Raw genomic sequence first — 24,723 nt, forward strand, 5'->3', positions numbered from 1 at the left:
TGAAAGCAGAACTAGGGGGCATAGCCTCAAAATAAGGGGAAGGAGATTTAGGACTGAGTTTAGGAGGAACTTCTTCACCCAAAGGGTTGTGAATCTATGGAATTCCTTGCCCAGTGAAGCAGTAGAGGCTCCTTCATTAAATGTTTTTAAGATAAAGATAGATAGTTTTTTTGAAGAATAAAGGGATTAAGGATTATGGTGTTCGGGCCGGAAAGTGGAGCTGAGTCCACAAAAGATCAGCCATGATCTCATAGAATGGCGGAGCAGGCTCGAGGGGCCAGATGGCCTACTCCTGCTCCTAGTTCTTATGTTCTAAACCTCATGTGCTTCTGTTAAAAGGTGTTTCTTTTGTCTTCTGGATGTTGTTTGGGAAGTTATTAAGGATTACTGAGTGTTGTATTCTTTGGGGGTTGTATTTGAATTGATGGTTGCTAAGATGTTCACTGTATGTTTTAAAAAGGTTAACTTGAGTTCATCGGATAAACATTGTTTTGCTTTAAAAAATACTTTTCCATTTCTGCTGTACCTCACCTGTAGAGTGGGCCGTGTGCTCCCCATACCACAATCTATTAAAAGTTGTGGGTCAGGTGAACTCAATGAAACACTTTGGGGTTCTCTAAACACTGGCCCATAACACATGATAAAGAGCGAGTGTTCCTGATCAATGCTAGAGGGCAAGAGAGGAGTTTAGGGCAGTTGCTGTTCAGGGTGGTGGGGGCGAGCTTTAGATATTTAGAATTCAGGTGGCGCAGAGCTGGGCCCAGCTACACAAATTGAACTTGGCACAATTGTTGGAGGGAATGAAGGCAGGTTTTTTTTAAAGAGATGGGATGTGTTGCCGCTATCGCTGGCTGGGTGCTTGCAGGCGATGAAAATGATGGTGCCGAGCAGGTTTCTGTTCATGTTCCAGAACCTCGCTATCTTTGTTCCCAAGTACTTTTTCAGAAGGTTAACAGAAACATTTTGGGGGTTCTGTGGGCAGGGAAGGTCCCACGGAGGAAGTCCCACGGGGGCGGTGGGTGTGCCTGGAGAAGAGGCTGGGGTTGACAAATCTGATAAATTGCTACTGGGCGACGAATATTGTGATGGTGAGGAAATGAGCTGTGGAGGAGAGGTAGGTTTGGGGGCGGATGGCGGCGGCATTGTGTCGGGGAATGTGTTTGATTCTGCCAGGTATGCTCTGTTGTTGGCTGCCTCTCCCATTCTCACCAGTCAGGTACTCCATGACCCCAGTGCTGGTAGTACAGGTGTGGAGCAGCAAGTGCAGGCAACATTTTTGGGCTGGAGGGCATGTTGCTTCGGGCATCAATATGTGACAACCATTGTGCCGACAGGGCTGGATGCGAGGTTCCAGGAGTGGCAACAGGTGGGGGTGGCATTGAAGGCAGTGCTTTCGATGGGGGTTATATCTTATACCGCTATCAGGGCCAGAGAGGGAGGAGAGGCAAATGTTGGTGGTGCTATTGTAGGGGTGGATCGGCGGGACTCAAGTGGCCCAGACCAGGGAGCTGCTGGCTGAATGGAAGAAACTACAGGGGCAGTTTGACCTAGCGATGGCAGGGAAGGCGCTGGGTGAGCTTCATCACTCGAGAGGGGTGCGGTATGAGTATGGGGAGAAGGCTAGTTGGCTGCTGGCCCATCATGTGGGGCATTTTTAGATGGGTTGGTATTTCCAGAGGTGAAACAGGGAGTGAGGGAGGCATTGGAGGTGCCATTGAGGTTGCAGGAGATAAACAATGTTTTTGGTCCAGTTGACGCCCCTTTTCCTGGATATGTATAATGAATCGGAGCGGGGAGTTTCGCCAGCCGCACTTGCGCAAGCTTCTATTTCTTTGATGCCAAAAAAAGGTTAAAGACCCGACAGAGTGTGGATCATACAGGCCCTGTTGAATACAGATGTGAAGGTGTTGGGAGAGGCGGTTGGAAAGGTGTGTACTGGATGTGGTCTCAGAGAACCAGATGGGGCTTGTAAGGGGTGACAGTTGTCAAGCAACATCAGTAGGCTGTTGATGTGGTAATGACCCAGTCACGGGTTGAGTGCGGAGGTTATATCAATGGATGAAGAGAAGGTCTTTGATTGGGTAGAATGGAGGTACTTGTTCGAGATCCTGAGGAGGTTTGGGTTTGGGCACCGTTGCTGTATACAACCCCCACGGTGAGCATGAGAACGAAGGGAATGAATTTGGGGGTACTACAGGGTGTATAGAGGGGACAAGGCAGGGACACCCGCTGTCCATTGAGCCTTTAGTCATGGGCCACTTGAATACCCAGATACTGAAACCTTATCTTGGCCCACGTGAATGACAGGGGAAGGGCACTGTCAGGGAGTTAGGAAACATAGGGTGTCACTATATGCTGATGATTTGTTATACATTTCAAATCTGTTGGAATGCATGGGGAAAATAATGGATATACCAGGGAAGTTCGATGCATTTTCTGGGTATGCACTGAACGTGGCAAAAAGGGGAGGTATTTCCGGTGAATGCCCAGAGGAGGAGTGCGAATCTGGGAGCCCTGCAAGTGGGCCAAGACAAGGTTTCAGTATCTGGGTATTCAAGTGGCCCATGACTGGGCCACAATGCATAAATGGAACCTGCTCCCGATTTCCCCAGGTAGGTACACCAGCGGTCCTTTCGTGGTGTCATCCCTTAACCGGTTGATGTGGCACTTTGGTATAAGGCGTCCATCGCTGGGTTTTCCTGGAGGTGGAGGATATGTGAGAGGGGGGGGGGGTGAGAGGAGACCAGCGAATCACACTCACATGGTTCGGACGTGCATAAAGTTGAGTGTTTTCTGGTTAGTGGTTTTCAAGACTATGTCAGAAATAGTGGGGTTGAGGATGACGGCATGCCCTTAGGTGCCAATCTTTGGTGTGTCAGACCTGCCGGAGGGGAAGAGGGCCAAAGTGGTGGCCTTCGCTCCTCTGATGACCTGGCAATGGATCTTAGTGAGTTGAAGGGCTGCAGTGCCACTGAGGGTCTCGGCATGGTTGGGGGATTTATATGAATTTTTACAACTGGGCAAAATCAAGTTTGCTCTCAGGGTGTCGGAAGAGGAGTTCTATGTAAGATGGAGGCACTGTGTCTTTATTTAAGGATCTTTTTGTTGCCAGCGCGTAAGGGGAAGGGGGAAGTGGGTGTTGGGTCGTTTTAGTGAGAAAAAGGGGAAAATTGACCAACTGTTTGAAATGTGTTTTTATTCGGTTTGTTGTTTGTGTGCTATTGTGTTTGGAATGAAATAGGTTTTTAAAAACAAACCACCCCAGCAGTACGGTGCCACAGTTAACACTGCTGCCTCGGCGCCACGGACCCGGGTTCGAACCCGGCCCTGGGTCACTGCCCGTGTGGAGCATGCACATTCTCCCCGTGGGTCTCACCCCCACAACCCAAAGATGTGCACGGTAGGTGGATTGCCCACACTAAATTGTCCCTTAATTGCTGAAGTTCAGGAAGTTGAGGGTAGTGCAGTACTGAGGAAGGTACCAAGGTCACAAGAGTGGACCTGCAGGCATGAAGGTGGTTTGAAGTGGGTCGACACTTTCAGGGAGGAGGTGGTCGAGCAAGGGAACCGTGGTTTACTAAAGCAGTCGAAACACTTGTCAAGAGGAAGAAGGAGGCTTATGTAAAGATGAGACATGAAGGTTCAGTTAGGGCGCTCGAGAGTTACAAGTTAACGAGGAAGGACCTTAAAGAGAGAGCTAAGAAGAGCTAGGAGAGGACATGAGAAGTCTTTGGCAGGTAGGATCAAGGATAACCCTAAAGCTTTCTATAGATATGTCAGGAATAAAAGAATGACTAGGGTAAGAGTAGGGCCAGTCAAGGACAGTAGTGGGAAGTTGTGCTTGGAGTCCGAGGAGATAGGAGAAGTGCTAAATGAATATTTTTCGTCAGTATTCACACAGGAAAAAGACAATGTTGTCGAGAATACTGAGATTCAGGCTACTAGACTAGAAGGGCTTGAGGTTCATAAGGAGGAGGTGTTAGCAATTCTGGAAAGTGTGAAAATAGATAAGTCCCCTGGGCCAGATGGGATTTATCCTAGGATTCTCTGGGAAGCTATGGAGGAGATTGCTGAGCCTTTGATCTTGAAGTCATCTTTGTCTACAGGAATAGTGCCAGAAGACTGGAGGATAGCAAATGTTGTCCCCTTGTTCAAGAAGGAGAGTAGAGACAACCCCGGTAACTATAGACCAGTGAGCCTTACTTCTGTTGTGGGCAAAATCTTGGAAAGGTTTATAAGAGATCGGATGTATAATCATCTGGAAAGGAATAATTTGATTAGAGATAGTCAACTCGGTTTTGTGAAGGGCAGGTCGTGCCTCACAAACCTTATTGAGTTCTTTGAGAAGGTGACCAAACAGGTGGATGAGGGTAAAGCAGTTAATGTGGTGTATATGGATTTCAGTAAAGCGTTTGATAAGGTTCCCCATGGTAGGCTACTGCAGAAAATACAGAGGCATGGGATTCAGGGTGATTTAGCAGTTTGGATCAGAAATTGGCTAGCTGGAAGAAGACAAAGGGTGTTGGTTGATGGGAAATGTTCAGACTGGAGTCCAGTTACTAGTGGTGTACCACAAGGATCTGTTTTGGGGCCACTGCTGTTTGTCATTTTGATAAATGACCTGGAGGAGGGTGTAGAAGGATGGGCGAATAAATTTGCAGATGACACTAATGTCGGTGGAGTTGTGGACAGTGCGGAAGGATGTTACAAGTTACAGAGGGACATAGATAAGCTGCAGCGCTGGGCTGAGAGGTGGCAAATGGAGTTTAATGCAGAAAAGTGTGAGGTGATTCATTTTGGAAGGAATAACAGGAAGACTGAGTACTGGGCTAATGGTAAGATTCTTGGCAGTGTGGATGAGCAGAGAGATCTTGGTGTCCATGTACATAGATCCCTGAAAGTTGCCACCTAGGCTGAGAGGGTTGTTAAGAAGGTGTACGGTGTGTTATATTGGTAGAGGGATTGAGTTTCGGAGCCATGAGGTCATGTTGCAGCTGTACACAACTCTGGTGCGGCCGCATTTGGAGTATTGCGTGCAATTCTGGTCGCCGCATTATAGGAAGGATGTGGAAGCATTGGAAAGGGTGCAGAGGAGATTTACCAGAATGTTGCCTGGTATGGAGGGAAGATCTTATGAGGAAAGGCTGAGGGACTTGAGGCTGTTTTCGTTAGAGAAAAGGTTAAGAGGTGACTTAATTGAGGCATACAAGATGATCAGAAGATTGGATAGGGTGGACAGTGAGAGCCTTTTCCTCGGATGATGATGTCTAGCACGAGGGGACATAGCTTTAAATTGAGGGTAGATAGATAGAAGACAGATGTCAGAGGTAGGTTCTTTACTCAGAGAGTAGTAAGGGAGTGGAATGCCCTGCCTGCAACAGTAGTGGACTCGCCAACACTAAGGGCATTCAAATGGTCATTGGATAGATATATGGATGATTAGGGAATAGTGTAGATGGGCTTTAGAGTGGTTTCACAGGTCGGCGCAACATCGAGGGCCGGAGGGCCTGTACTGCGCTGTAATGTTCTATGTTCTACTTCAATGCGAGGAGCATCAGGAATAAGGTTGGTGAGCTTGAAGCATGGATTGGTACCTGGGACTATGATGCTGTGGCCATTACAGAGACGTGGATAGAACAGGGGCAGGAATGGTTGTTGGAGGCTCCGGGGTTTAGATGTTTCAGTAAGATTAGGGAAGGTGGTAAAAGAGGTGGAGGAGTAGCATTGTTAATCAAGGATAGTATAATGGCTGCAGAAAGACAGTTTGAGGAGGATCTGTCTACTGAGGTAATGTGGGCTGAAGTTAGAAATCGGAAAGGAGGACTTCCGGGTGCGGCGATAACCAGCTAAGTCGCACGTTTTGGCAGCTCCCGGTGGAACGGACTTTTGGGCTCTTAATAGGAGCCCCATCGGCAATTTTAACGGCAAATAACACTGTGCGGTAATCCAGAAGGGAATCCCCCCTGGACACGGATGGAAAAAAGAGAGGAAAGTAGCCGGATTGCGGTGGATCCTCAAGAGCAGCGGCCAGGAAGGCAGGAACAAAGCAAGATGGCGTCGGAAGGAGGCAGTTTAATATGGGGCCCTGACCAACAAGAGTTCCTGCGGCGTTGCGTAGATGAACTCAAAAAGGAGATGAAGAAGGAGCTGTTGGCCCCGATATTACAAGCGATTGAGGGGCTAAAGGAGGAGCAAAAGACCCAGGAACAGGAGCTTCGGGTTGTGAAGGCAAAGGCTGCTGAGAATGAGGACGACATACAGGGCCTGGTGGTGAAAACGGAGATCCACGAGGCACAACACAAAAGATGTGTGGAAAGGCTGGAGGTGCTGGAGAACAATGCGAGGAGGAAGAACTTAAGGATTCTTGGTCTTCCCGAAGGTGCAGAAGGGGCGGACGTCGGGGCATATGTGAGCACGATGCTGCATTCGTTAATGGGATCGGAGGCCCCGACGGGTCCGCTGGAGGTGGAGGGAGCCTATCGGGTTATGGCGCGAAGACCGAGGGCTGGAGAAATTCCTCGAGCAATAGTTGTGAGATTTCTCCGATATAAGGAGAGAGAGATGGTCCTCAGATGGGACAAGAAAACTCGGAACAGTAGGTGGGAGAATGCGGTGATCCGCGTGTATCAAGATTGGAGTGCGGAGGTGGCAAGAAGGAGGGCAAGCTTTAATCGGGCCAAGGCGGTGTTGCATAAAAGGAAGGTCAAATTCGGAATGTTGCAAACGACAAGACTGTGGGTCACACATCTACGGAAACACCACTATTTCGAAACGGCAGACGAGGCGTGGACATTTATTGTTGAGGAGAAGCTGGAGTGAGCGGGCCAGAAAAAGAACGTTTGGGACAAAAGTGGGGGGGTGAATTTGTGGGATGAAGGGGGAAAAGGGGGAAGAGAGGACTTCCCAGATTGTTAAACCTGCGACCCTGTAACTTCGCTCTCTTCCCCATGTCGTGGGGGAGGGGGTGAGGGAGGATGAGGAGCTGTGGGCGCCGGCCATTGGGGGCGGGGCCAAAAGGGGAAGCGCGGGCTTTGTTCCCGCGCTATGGTAACCATGGCGGGAACAGGGAAGCAAGAAGGAGGGGGCCTCGCACAGTGCGAGCCGAGGTCACCGGGGGAAGCCGAGGTCGGCCAGAGTTTGCTGACTTCTGGGAGCAACATGGGGGGTGCAATTACGCTAGCTTGGGATCTAGCAGGGGGGGGGGTTAACTGGGTTTCTGCTGCTGGGGAGAAGGGGGAGCTGGTATGGGAGGGGGGGGGGAGGGGGGGTCGGGGCGGGGGGGGGCGCCGCCTGGGGGGGGGGATACAGCTCCGTGGGAACCGGGCGAGGAGCTGAATTGAAAAAGGAAATGGCTAGTTGTCAAGGGGGGGGGGTTAAAAGAGCCCCCCAACCCGGTTGATCACGTGGAATGTGAGAGGGCTGAACGGGCCGATTAAGAGGGCACGGGTACTCTCACACCTAAAGAAACTTAAGGCAGATGTGGTTATGCTTCAGGAAACGCATCTGAAGCTGACAGACCAGGTTAGACTTCGCAAAGGATGGGTGGGGCAGGTGTTTCATTCGGGGCTAGATGCAAAAAACAGGGGGGTGGCCATACTAGTGGGGAAGCGGGTAATGTTTGAGGCAAAGACTATAGTGGCGGATAGTGGGGGCAGATATGTGATGGTGAGTGGCAAACTGCAAGGGGAGGCGGTGGTATTAGTGAACGTGTATGCCCCGAACTGGGATGATGCCAATTTTATGAAGCGTATGTTAGGACGAATCCCGGACCTAGAAGTGGGAAAGTTGGTAATGGGTGGAGACTTTAATACGGTGCTGGACCCAGGGCTGGACAGATCGAGGTCCAGGACCGGAAGGAGGCCGGCTGCTTAAGGATTTTATGGTGCAGATGGGAGGAGTAGATCCCTGGAGATTTAGTAGATCTAGGAGTAAGGAGTTTTCGTTTTTCTTCTATGTACATAAAGTATTTTCACAAATAGATTTTTTTGTTTTGGGAAGGGCACTGATCCCAAAGGTGACGGGGACGGAGTACACGGCTATAGCCATTTCGGATCATGCTCCACACTGGGTGGACCTGGAGATAGGGGAAGAAAAACAACAGCTTCCACCCTGGAGAATGGACATGGGATTATTGGCAGATGAGGGGGTGTGTTTAAGGGTGAGGGGGTGTATTGAAAGGTACTTGGAAATTAATGATAATGGGGAGGTACAGGTGGGAGTGGTCTGGGAGGCACTGAAGGCAGTGGTTAGAGGGGGGCTGATATCTATTAGGGCACATAAAGGAAAGCAGGAGGGTAGGGAAAGGGAGCGGTTGTTGAAAGAACTGCTGAGGGTGGACAGACAATACGCGGAGGCACCGGAGGAGTGACTATACAGGGAAAGGCAAAGGCTACATGTAGAATTTGAATTGTTGACTACGGATAAGGCAGAGGCACAATGGAGGAAGGCACAGGGTGTACAGTACGAATATGGGGAGAAGGCGAGTAGGTTGTTGGCCCACCAACTGAGGGAAAGGGGAGCAGCGAGGGAGATAGGGGGGGGGGTGAGAGATGGGGGGTGAGAGATGAGGAGGGAGAGATGGAGCGGGGAGCAGAGAGAGTGAATGGAGTGTTCAAGGCATTTTATGAAAGATTATATGAAGCGCAGCCCCCAGATGGGAAGGAGAGAATGATGTGCTTTCTGGATCAGCTGGAATTTCCTAAGGTGGAGGAACAGGAGAGAGTGGGGCTGGGAGCACAGGTTGAGACGGAGGAAATAGTGAAAGGGATTGGAAGCATGCAGGCGGGGAAGGCCCCGGGACCAGACGGATTCCCAGTTGAATTCTATAAGAAATATTTGGACTTGCTGGCCCCGCTACTGATGAGAACCTTTAATGAGGCGAGGGAAAGGGGGCAGCTGCCTCCGACTATGTCAGAGGCAACGATATCGCTCCTCCTAAAGAAGGAAAAAGACCCGCTGCAATGCGGGTCATACAGGCCCATTTCCCTCCTGAATGTGGATGCTAAGATTCTGGCCAAGGTAATGGCAATGAGGATAGAGGATTGTGTCCCGGGGGTGGTCCATGAGGACCAAACTGGGTTTGTGAAGGGGAGACAGCTAAATACAAATATACGGAGGCTGCTAGGGGTAATGATGATGCCCCCACCAGAGGGGGAAGCGGAGATAGTGGTGGCGATGGATGCCGAGAAATCATTTGATAGAGTGGAGTGGGATTATTTGTGGGAGGTGCTGAGGAGATTTGGCTTTGGACATGGGTATATCAGGTGGGTACAGTTGCTGTATAGGGCCCCGATGGCGAGCGTGGTCACGAATGGACGGGGGTCTGACTATTTTCGGCTCCATAGAGGGACGAGGCAGGGATGTCCTCTGTCCCCGTTATTGTTTGCATTGGCGATTGAACCCCTGGCCATGGCACTGAGGGGTTCCAGGAAGTGGAGGGGAGTACTTAGGGGGGGAAGAGAAGAATACCGGGTATCTCTGTATGCGGATGATTTGTTGCTATATGTGGCGGACCCGATGGAGGGGATGCCAGAGATAATGCGGATACTTGGGGAGTTTGGGGATTTTTCAGGGTATAAACTGAACATGGGGAAAAGTGAGCGATTTGTGGTGCATCCGGGGGAGCAGAGCAGAGAGATAGAGGATTTACCGTTGAGGAAGGTAACAAGGGACTTCCAGTACCTGGGGATCCAGATAGCCAAGAATTGGGGTATATTACATAGGCTAAATTTAACACGGTTGGTGGAACAGATGGAGGAGGATTTCAAGAGATGGGACATGGTGTCCCTGTCATTGGCAGGTAGGGTGCAGGCGGTTAAAATGGTGGTCCTCCCGAGATTTCTTTTTGTGTTCCAGTGCCTCCCGGTGGTGATCTCGAAGGCTTTTTTCAAAAGAATTGAGAAGAGCATTATGAGTTTTGTGTGGGCTGGGAAGACCCCGAGAGTAAGGCGGGGATTCTTGCAGCGTAGTAGGGACAGGGGGGGCTGGCACTACCGAGCCTAAGTGAGTACTATTGGGCCGCCAATGTTTCAATGGTGTGTAAGTGGATGGGAGAAGGGGAGGGAGCGGCGTGGAAGAGATTGGAGAGGGCGTCCTGCAGGGGGACTAGCCTGCAAGCAATGGTGACGACGCCGTTGCCGTTCTCACCAAAGAAATACACCACAAGCCCGGTGGTGGTGGCTACATTGAAAATTTGGGGGCAGTGGAGACGGCATAGGGGAGGGACGGGAGCTTTGGTGCGGTCCCCGATAAGAAACAATCATAGGTTCGTTCCGGGAAGAATGGATGGGGGATTTGGAGCATGGCAAAGAGCTGGGGTAGTACAATTGAGAGATCTATTTGTAGATGGGACGTTTGCTAGTCTGGGAGCGCTGACGGAGAAATATGGGTTACCCCAAGGGAATGCATTTCGGTATATGCAATTGAGGGCTTTTGTGAGGCAACAGGTGAGGGAATTCCCGCAGCTCCCGACGCAGGAAGTGCAGGATAGAGTGATCTCAGAGACATGGGTGGGGGACGGTAAGGTGGCGGACATATACAGGAAGATGAGGGACGAGGGGGAGATCATGGTAGATGAGCTGAAAGGGAAATGGGAAGAAGAACTGGGGGAGGAGATTGAGGAGGGGCTGTGGGCTGATGCCCTACGTAGGGTAAACTCATCGTCCTCGTGTGCCAGGCTAAGCCTGATACAATTTAAGGTGCTACACAGGGCGCATATGACTGGAGCACGGCTTAGTAAATTTTTTGGGGGTAGAGGATAGGTGTGAGAGATGCTCAATAGGCCCAGCGAATCACACCCACATGTTCTGGTCATGCCCGGCACTACAGGGGTTCTGGGTGGGGGTGGCAAAGGTGCTTTCGAAGGTGGTGGGGGTCCGGGTCGAACCAAGCTGGGGGTTGGCTATATTTGGGGTTACAGAAGAGCCGGGAGTGCAGGAGGCGAGAGAGGCTGACGTGTTGGCCTTTGCGTCCCTTGTAGCCCGGCGCAGGATATTGCTAATGTGGAAGGAAGCCAAACCCCCGGGGGTGGAGACCTGGATAAACGATATGGCAGGGTTCATAAAGTTAGAACGGATTAAGTTAGTGTTAAGGGGTTCGGCTCAGGGGTTCACCAGGCAGTGGCAACCGTTCGTCGACTACCTCACAGAAAGATAGAGGGAATTGAAAAGAAGTAGATAACAGCAGCAACCCAGGGGAGAGGGGGGGGGGGAGGAGAAATCGGGCGGACTCTCAGGGATGTTATTGTATATGTATAGGTATTTGGTATATGTAATTGTATATTGGATTGTTGGATTGTATTTTGAGAGTATTTATTTTGGACAAGGCAGTTGCCATTTAGTTTTGTTTTTTGTTTTTGTTTATATATTACTTATTTATCTGTTCAAAACTGGCCACGGTTATTTATATTGCTTTATTGTTGTGTAAAATAAACACTACGTATTGTTATGTTTGGACAAAAAACTTGAATAAAATATATTTTTTTAAAAAAAGAAATAGGAAAGGAGAGTTACTTTGTTAGGCGTTTTCTATAAGCCCCCAAACAGTAACAGAGATATGGAGGAAAAGATTGCAATGCAGATTTTGGATAGGTGCAGCAGTCACAGGGTAGTTGCCATGGGTGACTTTAACTTTCCAAATATTGATTGGAACCACTATAGTTCGAATAGTTTGGATGGGGCTGTTTTATCCAGTGTGTGCAGGAGGGTTTCCCCACACAATATGTGGATAGACGACAAGAGGCAGGGCCACATTGGATTTGGTACTGGGTAATGAACCGGGCCAAATGTTCGATTTGGTTGTGGGAGATCACTTTGGAGATAGTGACCACAATTCGGTGACTTTCGCTATAGCAATGGAGAGGGATAGGAACATATGGCAGGGCAAGATTTATAACTGTGGGAAGGGTAATTATGATGCGATTAGGCAAGAATTGGGGAACACAAGATGGAAACAGGAACTGTAAGGGATAGGCACAATTGAGATGTGGAGCTTGTTCAAGGAGCAAATACCGCGTGTCCTTGATATGTATGTCCCTGTCAGGCAGGGAGGAAATGGTCAAGTGAGGGAACCATGGTCTACAAAAGAGATTCAATGTCTTCTCAAGAGGAAGAAGGGGGCTTATTTAAGGATGAGAAAACAAGGTTCAGTTATGGCACTTGAGGGACACAAGATAGCTAGGAAGGAGCTCTTGAAAGGGCTTAGGAGAACTAGGAGGGGGCATGAGAAGTCCTTGGCGGGTAGGATCAAGGAAAACCCCAAGGTTTTTTACACTTATGTGAGGAATAAAAGAATGACCAAGGTGAAGTTAGGGCCGGTCAAGGACAGTAGTGGGAACGTGTGCATGGAATCTGAAGATATAGGAGAGGCCCTAAATGAATACTTTTCTTCAGTGTTCACAAAGGAGAGGGGCCATGTTGTTGAGGAGGCTAGTGCGATGCAGGCTGGAGGAGGTAGATATTTGGAAAGAAGATGTTAGAAATTTTGAGAAGTCCGAGGATAGATAAGTCCCCTGGGCCTGATGGGATATATCCTAGGATTCTTTGGGAGGCGAGAGATGAGATTGCAGAGCCTTTGGCTGTGATCTTTATGTCCTCACTGTCTACAGGAATAGTGCCAGAAGACTGGAGAGGGGTGAATGTTGTCCCCTTGTTCAAGAAAGGGAATAGGTACAACCCTGGGAATTATAGGCCGGTTAGTCTCACTTCGGTCATAGGTAAATTATTGGAAAGGGTCCTGAGGGATAGGATTTATGATCATTTGGAAAGATACTGCTTAATCCAGGATAGTCAGCACGGATTTGTGAGGGGTAAGTCTTGCCTCACAAGTTTGATTGTATTCTTTGAGGAGGTAACTAAGTACATAGATGAAGGTAGAGCAGTTGATGTCGTATACATGGATTTTAGCAAGGCGTTTGATAAGGTGCCCCATGGTCGGCTCATGCAGAAACTAAGGAGGCATGGCATAGAGGGAAATTTGGCCGATTGGATCAGTAACTGGCTATCACATAGAAGACAGAGGGTGGTGGTAGATGGTAAATGTTCATCCTGGAGTCCAGTCACCAGCGGTGTACCACATGGATCAGTGCTGGGTCCTCTGCTATTTGTGATTTTTATCAATGACTTGGATGATGGAGTTGAAGGTTGGGTTAGTAAATTTGCTGATGACACCAAGATTGGTGGAGTAGTGGATAATGTGGAGGGCTGTTGTAGGCTGCAAAGAGACATTGATAAGATGCAGAGCTGGGTTGAAAAGTGGCAGATGGCATTTAACCCTGATAAGTGTGAGGTGATTCATTTTGGGAGGACAAATTTGAATGTGGATTACAGGGTTAACGGCTGGGTTCTGAAGAATGAGGAGCAGAGAGATCTCGGAGATCATGTCCATAGATCTCTGAAAGTTGCCAACCAAGTGGACAGAGCCGTGAAGAAAGCCTAGCATTTATTAACAGGGGGATTGAGTTTAAGAGACGTGAGGTTATGCTGCAACTGTACAAGACCTTGGTTAGACCACATTGGAGTATTGTGTGCAGTTCTGGTCACCTCATTATAGGAAGGATGTGGAAGGATTGGAAAGGGTGCAAAGGAGATTTACCAGGATGCTGCCTGGATTGGAGGGTAGGTCTTCTGAGGAAAGGTTGAGAGAGATAGGGCTTTTCTCATTGGAGCGAAGCAGGATGAGATGTGACTTAATTGAGGTGAATAAGATGATGAGAGAGATTGATAGAGTGGACGTTCAGCGACTTTTCCCTCGTGTGGATGTAGCTGTTACAAGGGGGCATAACGATAAGGTTCATGGTGGAAGATATAGGAGGGATGTCAGAGGTAGGTTCTTGACTCAGAGAGTGGTTGGGGCGTGGAACGCACTCCCAGCTACAGTAGTGGAGTCGGACACTTTCGGAACTTTCAAGCGGTTATTGGATAGGCATATGGAGTGCACTAGAATGATTGGGAGTAGGCTGATTTGATCTTAGTTTCAGACTAGTTCGGCACACCATCGTGGGCCGAAGGGACTGTACTGAGCTGTATAGTTCTATGTTCTAATTGGAAAAGAAATGAATTGGGTACTCTAAATTTAGATTAAAAAAACACTCCAAACCCCTCGATTAGATTCCAGTCTGTAACTCACTCCCGGGTATCTGTTATTCTATATATAAACCACCCTGAACCCCTCGATTAGATTCCAGTCTGTAACTCACTCCCAGGTATCTGTTATTCTATATATAAACCACCCCAAACCCCTCGATTAGATTCCAGTCTGTAACTCACTCCCGGGTATCTGTTGTTCTATATATAAACCACCCGGAACCCCACGATTAGATTCTAGTCTGTAACTCACTCCCGGGTATCTGTTATTCTATATATAAACCACCCCGAACCCCTCGATTAGATTCCAGTCTGTAACTCACTCCCGGGTATCTGTTATTGCATCCAGAGGGCAGGAGGTTATATGTGCGTGTGTTTGCGTGTCCTGACCTTTTTGGTTGGCGGCGGGTTCCGATGATCCCTCTCCCCGTTGTGCCGGTTCTGCCCCCGCTCAGGGCTCTCCGCCCTCCTCGGCCCTTCGCATGGCGAGCTCTGCCTGTTCTCCTCGGGCTTCCGCTTTTCCAGCCGTTTCCTCTGGTTGTCAACTCGCTCAGGGGGCTTCGGCATCGTGTCTTTCTGGGGAAGAAACAACGAGGGTGTTAGTGCGTGACGGACGGGAATGCACAGTGCCGTACCCCTTCACTTCTGCAGCTCCTGCCATCAAACATTTATTTTTCCCCATTTATAATGTTTACTATTCACCAGATGAATGCCACTTGCGAAGATTACCAGAAATGGAAAGCTTGGTGATGGTAATGGTTTGGCACGGCCATTGACCATAGGAGGACCATCCGGAGTTGTAAATTTAACATTGTGCCAGCGTTGCTGGGGATATCGGGGCTATTTTCGGCCCTGGGGTACTGTATTTCAGTAGACTGAAAGGCAGCACAAATGAAACTCTCCCTAGCTGAGAATGCTTCCACTCTAAAAAAGGGTCTTCCGCTTCCTACCAGTGACCTGCCATCAACTGAATCCATGGACTGTAACTGCTCGGTGTCTCATGAGGGGGGAAACGCCAGAAAATTCCGATCTTCTCATCACCTGAGAAAAAGGAACAGCAGACGACCATTCAGCCACTCAAGCCTTCTCCGCCACTAACCCGCTCTCCCCATAGCACTGTAACAATCCCCAACCTATCCCACAGTCCCGCTCCTACCCATAGCCCTGTGTCAATTCCAAACTAATCCCACTGCCCCGCGCTCTCCCCATAGCCCTGTATCAATCCCCAAACTAATCCACTGTCCTCTCCCTCCTCTTAGCCCTGTATCAATCCCCAACTAATCCCACTGTCCCGCTCTCACCCCATAGCCCTGTATCAATCCCCAAACTAATCCCACTGACCCGCTCTCACCCCATAGCCCTGTATCAATCCCCAAACTAATCCACTGTCCTCTCCCTCCCCACAGCTCGGTATCAATCCCCAAACTAATCCACTGTCCTCTCCCTCCTCTTAGCCCTGTATCAATCCCCAAACTAATCCCACTGCCCCACTAACCCCACAGCCCTGCATCAATCCTCAAACTAATCCCCCTGCTCCGCTCTCTCCCCACAGCCTTGTATTAATCTCAAACTAATCCCACTGCCCCGCTCTCTCGCCACAGCCCTGTATCAATCCCTAAACTAGTCCCACTGCCCCGCTCTTTCCCCATAGCCCTGTATCAATCCCCAAACTCATTCCACTGACCCGCTCTCTCCTCCTGTCATGTGAGAGTACCTTTAAGAAATGGTTGTTTATAAATGAGTTTGTATGTAAGTATCTGTATTGAGTGTACCTTTAAAAAATGGGTGTTTACGACTGCAGAGTGTGGGTGGAGCTGGGCTGTCTCTCAGCTTTTTACTTTCGTTTTCTGCTGTTTGCTGCAGGGTGTGTTTTAGTTTCGTTTTCAGAGCTGGATAGCTGCAGTCACAGCCAGAAGGTGTATTAGAGTCACTCTCTGGAATCGAAAGAATGTAAATCGATCCTTTGGTGATTTAAAACTAATAACTGCGCTTAGTAGTGACTTTAACCTGATGTGCTTCTGTCAGAAGTTTTTTTTAAAATTAAGTCTTATGGATGTTAAAAGGACAGCTTAAGGATTACTTAGTGTTGTATTCTTTGGGGGTTGTGTTTGAAATAATGGTTGCTAAGATGTTCACTGTATGTTTTAAAAAGGTTAACTTGAGTTCATAGAATAAACATTGCTTTGCTTTAAAAAATACTTTTCCATTTCTGCTGTACCACACCTGTAGAGTGGGCCGTGTGCTCCCCATACCACAATCTATTAAAAGTTGAGAGTCAGGTGAACTCCATGATTCACTTTGGGGTTCTCTAAACTCTGTCCCATAACAAATTGGGGGCTCGTCCAGGCTAAAAGTCTATCTATTGGATTGGCTTTGTGAACTTAAAGACAGTGAGGGGTGAGCATATTGTGGTTGCTTTTCAGGTGTGGTATTTTAGTTTCAGTAGGGAGTGTGTTGTGGACAATGGCTCTTTCAGAGGCTCTGACGATTTTGGGGGTGGAGATGGTCACTCAGTACCTTACAGACAGAGACTAAAAGCAGACTGTTAGAATTGACAAAAACATTGCAGTTAGCATTACCTGACAAAATGCAAAAAGATGAGGTAATTATGGTGGTGGCTAAGCATTTAAAGTTGTCTGAGATACTGTTTGACACATTGGAAATGGCAAAAATTCAGTTACAAATTGAACAAATGGAACATGAGAATTAAAGCAGCTTGAATATGAAAGAGAGAGAGAGGAAAAAAAGAGAGAAGAAAGGAAAACAGAAAGAATAGCCCGAGCATAACAAAAAGAAAGAGAAAGGGAGATACAGATCAGGGATAAAGATAAAGAGAGAGAGTTTGAACTTCAGAAAATGGCCATGAAACACGACAGTCAGTTAAAATTGGCAGACGTAAAGGGAAACGTACAGTTGGATGATAGTGATGAGGATAGTGAGAAAGAGCGTCAAAGTCAAAGGCTTGGTGGGGATCTATTTAAATATGTCCAAGCATTGCCAAGGTTTGATGAGAAGGAGGTAGAAGCCTTTTTCATTTCATTTGAGAAGGGGGCTAAACAAATGAAATGGCCACTGGACATGTGGGTATTACTGATTCAAACAAACCTGGTAGGGAGGGCATCACTACCGGAGGAAGTATCTGGGATGTATGAGGAGGTGAAAAACTCCATCTTAGGTGCATATGAACTTGTGCCTGAAGCTTACAGACAAAGGTTTAGAAATTTCAGGGAAGAATTTGGTCAAACATACATGGAGTTTGAAAGGCTCAAACAGAGTAATTTTGATAGGTGGATAAGGGCTTTGAAAACAGACCAAACGTATGAAGCTCTCAGAGAAATTATACTTTTGGAGGAGTTTAAAAATTCAATTCCTGATGTAGTGAGAACTCATGTGGAAGAACAGAGGGTTAAAACTGCGAGAGTAGCAGCAGAAATGGCAGAAGATAATGAATTAGTTCATAAATAAAAGCTTGGTTTCCGACATCAGTTTCAGCCGGTGAGGGATAGAAACTGGGGACATGAGAAATACTCACGTGGTAAAGGTAAAGGTGATCTGATGGTAGACAATAAGGCGAATGTACCTCAGATTAAAAAATAAATCCAGGAGGGTGGAAAAGAAATGAAAAGTTTCAAATGTTTTCACTGTAATAAACTAGGCCATGTAAAGTCAGTGTTGGTGGTTGAAGAAAAGCACTGGGAAAGCTGATGTGGTAAAACAGTGGGGTTTGTTAGAGTGGTAAAGGAAAACCCAAGTGAAGCAAAAGAGGTGCAAAAGATTGTACAGCCTGATCAAGGGGTGATTGATAAGAAGGTGCCAGATGACTTTAAAGAATTTGCTTGTGTGGGTCAAGTTTACTCATGTGTATCAGGAGGAGTAGGTAAAGAAGTCACAATTTTAACAGATACGGGAGCAAGTCAATCTTTAATGGTAAGAGATGAGGCGTTATGTAGTCCGGGAAGAATATATATATATTTTTTTTTAAATATTTTTTAACAACACAATTTTTCCCCCTTTCAATCACCCCCCCCCCCCCCACCCCCCCCCCCCCCCCCCCCCCCGTACCAAAATAACGCAAATTCTCCCTGAGCAAGATATATACATGGCAAGATGGTAGATTTACATAGCTTTATACACTGGCTCTTGGCCGCGCGTACCGTTTCCCCCCACCCTCCATGCTATCTCCCGCTCGTCCATCCCCTCAAACAGTCTCTCGTTCCCCCCTCCCCCCCAGGGTTGCTGCTGCTGCTGAACGACCTTCTTCTAACGCTCCGCGAGATATTCTAGGAACGGTTGCCACTGCCTGTAGAACCCCTGTGCAGACCCTCTCAAAGCGAACTTAATTCTCTCCAATTTTATGAACCCCGCCATGTCGTTAATCCAGGCCTCCAGGCTAGGGGGCTTCACCTCCTTCCACAATAGCAAGACCCTTCGTCGGGCTACTAGGGACGCAAAGGCCAGAATGCCGGCCTCTTTCGCCTCCTGCACTCCCGGCTCATCCATCACTCCAAATATTGCTAGCCCCCAGCTTGGCTTGACCCGGACTTTCACCACCTGGGATATTACTCCCGCCACTCCTCTCCAGAACCCCTCCAATGCCGGGCATGACCAAAACATATGGACATGGTTCGCCGGGCTCCATGAACATCTTTCACATCTATCCTCTACCCCAAAGAACCTACTCAGCCTCGCCCTCGTCAGATGCACTCTGTGAACCACCTTAAATTGTATCAGACTGAGCCTGGCACACGAGGAGGAGGTATTAACCCTACCCAGGGCGTCGGCCCATAGCCCTTCCTCAATCTCCTCACCCAGCTCCTCCTCCCATTTACCTTTCAGTTCTTCTACTAGCGCTTCCTCCTCTTCTTTCATCTCTTGGTATATTTCCGACACCTTGCCCTCCCCGACCCATACCCCCGAGATCACCCTATCTTGAACTTCTTGTGCCGGGAGCAACGGAAATTCCCTCACCTGTAGCCTCACAAAAGCCCTCACCTGCATATATCTAAATGCAATTTCTCCTCCAGTGCCCCCAGGCTCGCAAATGTCCAGTCAATAAACAGGTCCCCCATTCTTCTTATCCCCTCCCGATGCCAGTCTTGGAACCCCCCCGTCCATCTTCCCCGGGACAAACCGGTGGTTACCCCTGATCGGGGACCACACCGATGCTCCCATTGCACCCGTGTCTTCTCCACTGGCCCCAGATCTTTAGTGTTGCTGCCACCACCGGGCTTGTGGTGTATTTTGTCGGCGAGAGCGGCAGCAGTGTCGTTACCAACGCCCCCAGGTTCATTCCTTTACAGGACGCCATCCCCATCCTCTTCCATGCCGCCCCCTCTCCCTCCATAACCCACTTACGGACCATCGCCACATTTGCTGCCCAGTAGTAACTCTCTAGGTTTGGCAAAGCCAACCCTCCTCGGTCCCTGTTGCGTTCCAAGAACCCTTTCCTAACCCTCGGGGTCTTATTTGCCCACACATACCCCATGATACTCCTACCTACTCTCTTGAAAAAGCCCTTGGTGATCACGATGGGGAGGCACTGAAACACGAACAAAAACCTCGGAAGGACCACCATTTTGACCGACTGCACCCTACCCGCCAACGAGAGTGGGAGCATGTCCCATCTTTTAAAACCCTCCTCCATTTGCTCCACCGCCCTCGTCAAATTCAGTTTATGTAGGGCCCCCCAACTTCTGGCTATCTGGATCCCCAGATACCGAAAACTCCTCTCTGCCCTCCTCAGCGGTAGGTCCCCTGCCTGTAATACAAAAAGCTCACTCTTCTCTACATTAAGCTTGTAGCCCGAGAACTCTCCAAACTCCTTCAGTGTCTGCATGACCTCCACCATCCCCTCCATTGGGTCCGCCACGTATAGCAGCAGGTCATCCGCATATAGCGATACCCGATGCTCCTCTCCCCCGCGGACTATCCCCCTCCATTTCTGAGACTCCCTAAGTGATATGGCCAAGGGTTCGATCGCCAATGCAGACAAGAGGGGGGACAGGGGGCACTCCTGTCTCGTCCCTCAGTACAGCCGAAAGTACTCCGACCTCCGCCGGTTTGTCACTACGCTCGCCACCGGGGCGCTGTAAAGGAGCTTAACCCATCTAATAAATCCTCCCCCGAAACCAAACATGCGCAATACCTCCCAGAGGTACTCCCACTCTACTCGGTCAAAGGCTTTTCCCGCGTCCATAGCTGCCACTATCTCCGCCTGTCCCTCCTCCGATGTCATCGTTACCACGTTTAAGAGCCGCAGCACATTGGTATTTAACTGCCTGCCCTTTACGAAGCCCGTTTGGTCTTCGTGAATCACCCCCGGGACACATTCCTCAATCCTAGTGGCCAGTACCTTCGCCAATAGCTTAGCATCCACATTGAGGAGCGAAATTGGCCTGTACGATCCACATTGCTGTGGATCCTTGTCTCGCTTTAGAATCAGGGAGATTGTCGCCTCCGACATTGTCTGGGGCAGGGTTCCCTCCTCTCTTGCCTCGTTGAAGGTCTTCACTAGTAGCGGGGCCAGCAGGTCCACATATTTTCTATAGAATTCCACCGGGAACCCGTCCGGCCCCGGGGCCTTCCCCGCCTGCATGCTCCCCAAACCCTTACTCAATTCCTCCAACCCAATTGGTGCCCCCAAACCAACCACCTCCTGCTCCTCCACCCTCGGGAACCCCAGCTGGTCCAGGAATCGCCTCATCCCCCCTTGCCCCCCTGGGGGCTGGGATATGTACAGCTCTTCATAGAAGTCCTTAAATACCTTATTTATTTCCATTGCCCTTCGAACCGTGGCTCCCCTTCCATCTTTGATTCCCCCTATTTCCCTCGCTGCCGCCCTCTTACGGAGCTGGTGCGCCAGCATCCGACTAGCCTTTTCCCCGTACTCGTAAGTCGCCCCTTGCGCCTTCCTCCACTGTGCCTCCGCCTTGCCCGTGGTCAGCAGGTCAAACTCCGTCTGGAGCGGTCACCTTTCCCCAAGTAATCTTTCCTCCGGGGCCTCTGCGTATTTCCTGTCCACCCGCAAGATCTCCCCCACTAGCCTCTCCCTTTCCATTCCCTCTATCTTCTCCCTATGAGCCCTGATGGAGATCAGCTCTCCCCTGATCACCGCCTTCAACGCCTCCCATACCACCCCCACTCGCACCTCCCCGTTGTCGTTGGCCTCCAAGTACCTTTCAATACACCCCCTCACCTTCCCAAACACCACCTCGTCCGCCAGCAGTCCCACATCCAGCCGCCACAGCGGGCGTTGGTCCCTCTCCTCTCCCAGCTCCAGTTCCACCCAGTGCGGGGCATGGTCCGAAACGGCTATGGCCGAAAATTCCGTCCCCCCCACTCTCGGGATGAGCGCCCTGCCCAGAACAAAGAAATCTATCCGGGAGTAAGCCTTATGCACGTGGGAGAAAAAAGAAAATTCCCTGGCTTGCGGTCTTGCAAACCTCCATGGGTCCACTCCCCCCATCTGATCCATAAACTCACTAAGTACCTTGGTCGCCGCCGGCCTCCTTCCCGTCCTTGATCTGGAGCGGTCCAGTGCTGGGTCCAGCACCGTATTGAAATCCCCTCCCATTATTAGTCCTCCTACCTCCAGGTCCGGAATGCGCCCCAACATGCGCTTCATGAATCCAGCATCATCCCAGTTTGGGGCGTATACATTTACCAACACCACCCACGTCCCTTGCAACCTACCACTCACCATCACATATCTCCCTCCATTATCCGCTACAATAGTCTTGGCCTCAAATGACACATGCTTTCCCACCAGAATTGCCACCCCTCTATTTTTTGAGTCCAATCCCGAATGAAATACCTGTCCTGCCCATCCCTTTCTTAACCTGACCTGGTCCGCCACCTTCAGGTGTGTCTCTTGGAGCATTGCCACATCTGCCTTCATCATTGCCACATCCCTTCAAGTGCGCGAACACTCGAGCCCGCTTCACCGGCCCATTCAGGCCCCTCACGTTCCACGTTATCAGCCGGATTGGAGGGATTCTCACCCCCCCACCCCCCCCGCCGACTAGCCATCTCCTTTTCTGGGCCAGTCCCTTGTCCGCGTCTCCCTCACTCTCCAGTCCCCCAGCTGGGGGGACCCCCGCCCCAGCCACCTCTTCTGTGTCCCGTTCTCTTTCGGCCAGTGCAGCAGCAACCCTTTCCCCCCGCCCCCCTCTCCTCTCCCCTCCCTGCCCCCCTGCTAGATCCCCGTCTAGCTTTTTTGCTCCCCCCATATCCCTCCCGTAAGTCAGCTGACACCTGCTGACCCCGGCTTCCCCCGCCATCCCTTTAACCCCCCCGTGTGGGAATCTCCCAATCAATGTACATTCCTTTGTTCCCCTTCCCGCCTTTTTTTGCCGCGCGCGGGAAAGACAACCCCGCGCTTCCCAAAGCCTGCCCCGCCTCCCATGGCGCAGCTCCTGTCATGGCCTTGTCCCTCTCCCCCAGCCCATATATCCTTTCCTGCGCGTGGTTGACCCCCTATGTACAACAACCATCATACTTCAACCCTCAAACACCCCCCTCCCACACAAACCCTCAATTAGAGTCCAATTTTTCAGCTAGTATAAAGGTCCACGCCTCTTTGGGCGTTTCGAAGTAGTGGTGTTGGCCATTATGTGTAACCCACAGTCGCGCTGGCTGCAGCATTCCAAATTTCACTCCTTTCCGATGCAGCACCGCTTTGGCCCGGTTGAAACCCGCTCTCCCATTCGCGACCTCCGCGCTCCAGTCCGGGTATATTCTGATCTCCGCATTGTCCCACTTGCTGCTCCGTTCCTTCTTGACCCATTTCAGGACCCTCTCTCTGACGGTAAACCGGTAAAATCTCACCACCATCGCCCTTGGCGGCTCTTTGGTCTTGGGCTTCCTCGCTAGCACTCGGTGCGCCCCATCCAGCTCCAGCAATCCCGGGGGGGCCTCCGCACCCATCAGCGTCCCGATCATTGTGCCCGCATATGCCGCGGCATCGGCCCCCTCCACTCCTTCTGGGAGTCCCAGGATCCTCAAGTTGTTTCTCCTTGATCTGTTCTCCAGGTCTTCGAGTCTTCCCGCCCACGTCCTGTGCAGCGCCTCGTGCCGCTCCACTCTCTCCGCCAGGCCCACGAGCCCGTAGTCGTTCTCACTCACTTTTTCCTGGATCTCTTGGATCTTCACCTCTTGGGCTTTCTGGGTTGCTCCAAGTTTTTCCACCATTGCTAGTATAGGCGCCACCATCTCCTTACGCAGCTCCTCGAAGCAGCACTTGATGAACTCTTTCATCTCCTCTCGGTCCATGGGCGCCGCCATTTTGTTTTTTTCTTCTTTCTTCTCCCGCTGCTCCAGGGTCGCTTTCCTCGCCGTTTCACTGCGGGTCCAGTCCATGCAGGTCTGTAGGTCCGTTTCTGCGGGAGCTTCCGACTCGCGCGGCTTAGCTCCGCATCGCCGCGACCCGGAAGTCGTCCGGGAAGAATATTGCCAGAAAAGATGGGAATATGTGGAATACAGGGTGAGAGGAGTAGTGTTCCATTATATAAGGTAAGGTTGGAAAGTCCAGTGAAGAGCGGTGAAGTGGTAGTAGGAGTAATAGACAAACTATCTTGTCCAGGAATACAGTTTATCTTGGACAATGATATAGCTGGATCGCAGGTGGGAGTGATGCCTACTTTGGTTGATAAGCCAATGGAAAATCAGACAACTGAAATGTTGAAGGACGAATAACATGGGATTTTTCAGGATTGTGTAGTAACAAGCTCGCAAAGTCACAGGTTAAGACAAGAGGAGAAATCAAAGAGTGAAGATGAGGTTGAAGTTGAAGTGCAATTATCATAAACGATTTTTGATCAGATAGAACATAGAACAGTACAGCACAGAACAGGCCCTTCGGCCCTCAATGTTGTGCCGCGCATTGTCCGAAACCAAGATCAAGCTATCCCAATCCCTGTCTTTGTGATGTGCTCCATGTGCCTATCCAATAACCGCTTGAAAGTTCCTAAAGTGTCCGACTCCACTATCACAGCAGGCAGTCTTGGTTGGAAAAGAACAGGTGGAGGATGAGGCGGATATTTTTAGTTCAGGAAAATTGGCGGAGTTGCAACAGAGAGATATAGAAATAAAACAGATGTATCAGAAAGCATATACGGAAGAGGAATCGGAGTGTTATTACTGTAAAAATGATGTCTTGATGAGAAAATGGAGACCTGTACATATGCAGGTGGATGAAAAGTGGGCAGGTAATTCAGTGCAGAGTGGGAGAAGGTACGTTTTCCCTACCGTTTTATTCTCTTTCTTCTGTAACTGTTAATCTGCAGGGAGAGAACCAGGGAGCATCATGGGAAGGTAAGTGATTTTTATTTTTATTACCTTTTCAAATTGCGTGGGGGGTAAAACTGAAGTGACATCACAGTAAAGCTGTGACCTATTGGCTGGTTGGGAATCTGTTAAATTTTGGGAAAAAAATAATATTGCAAAACAAATCTAATTGATTAACTAGATAGTAGAGTAACTAAACCGGAGGGCAGTGATCGGTATTTAGCATTTAATTTTACAGTAAAAATCATCTAGTGTCAGGGCCATAGTCAATTGTAACTCAATCTAACAATAATTAAAGTGTTTATTTCAAATTAATTAATTAGTGCTTAAATGTTACTCAGCGGGGTGCAGTGCTCCA

The 24,723-nt window shown here is 49.5% G+C and overlaps 1 protein-coding gene across 1 annotated transcript in view; it reads right to left on the reverse strand.

The window, feature by feature from the left end:
- The window catches only part of LOC140396642 (autism susceptibility gene 2 protein homolog), a 79,900-nt gene that overhangs the window by 18,430 nt on the left and 36,747 nt on the right, over nt 1-24,723 (reverse strand). Inside the window, exon 2 of the mRNA XM_072485436.1 lies at nt 14,472-14,657. Coding sequence (XP_072341537.1) covers nt 14,472-14,657 — 186 coding nt within the window. The remainder of the gene's footprint in view (nt 1-14,471; nt 14,658-24,723) is intronic.

The sequence above is a fragment of the Scyliorhinus torazame genome, chromosome 19, assembly GCF_047496885.1.
Source record: "Scyliorhinus torazame isolate Kashiwa2021f chromosome 19, sScyTor2.1, whole genome shotgun sequence".
NCBI classification, from domain to species: domain Eukaryota; kingdom Metazoa; phylum Chordata; class Chondrichthyes; order Carcharhiniformes; family Scyliorhinidae; genus Scyliorhinus; species Scyliorhinus torazame.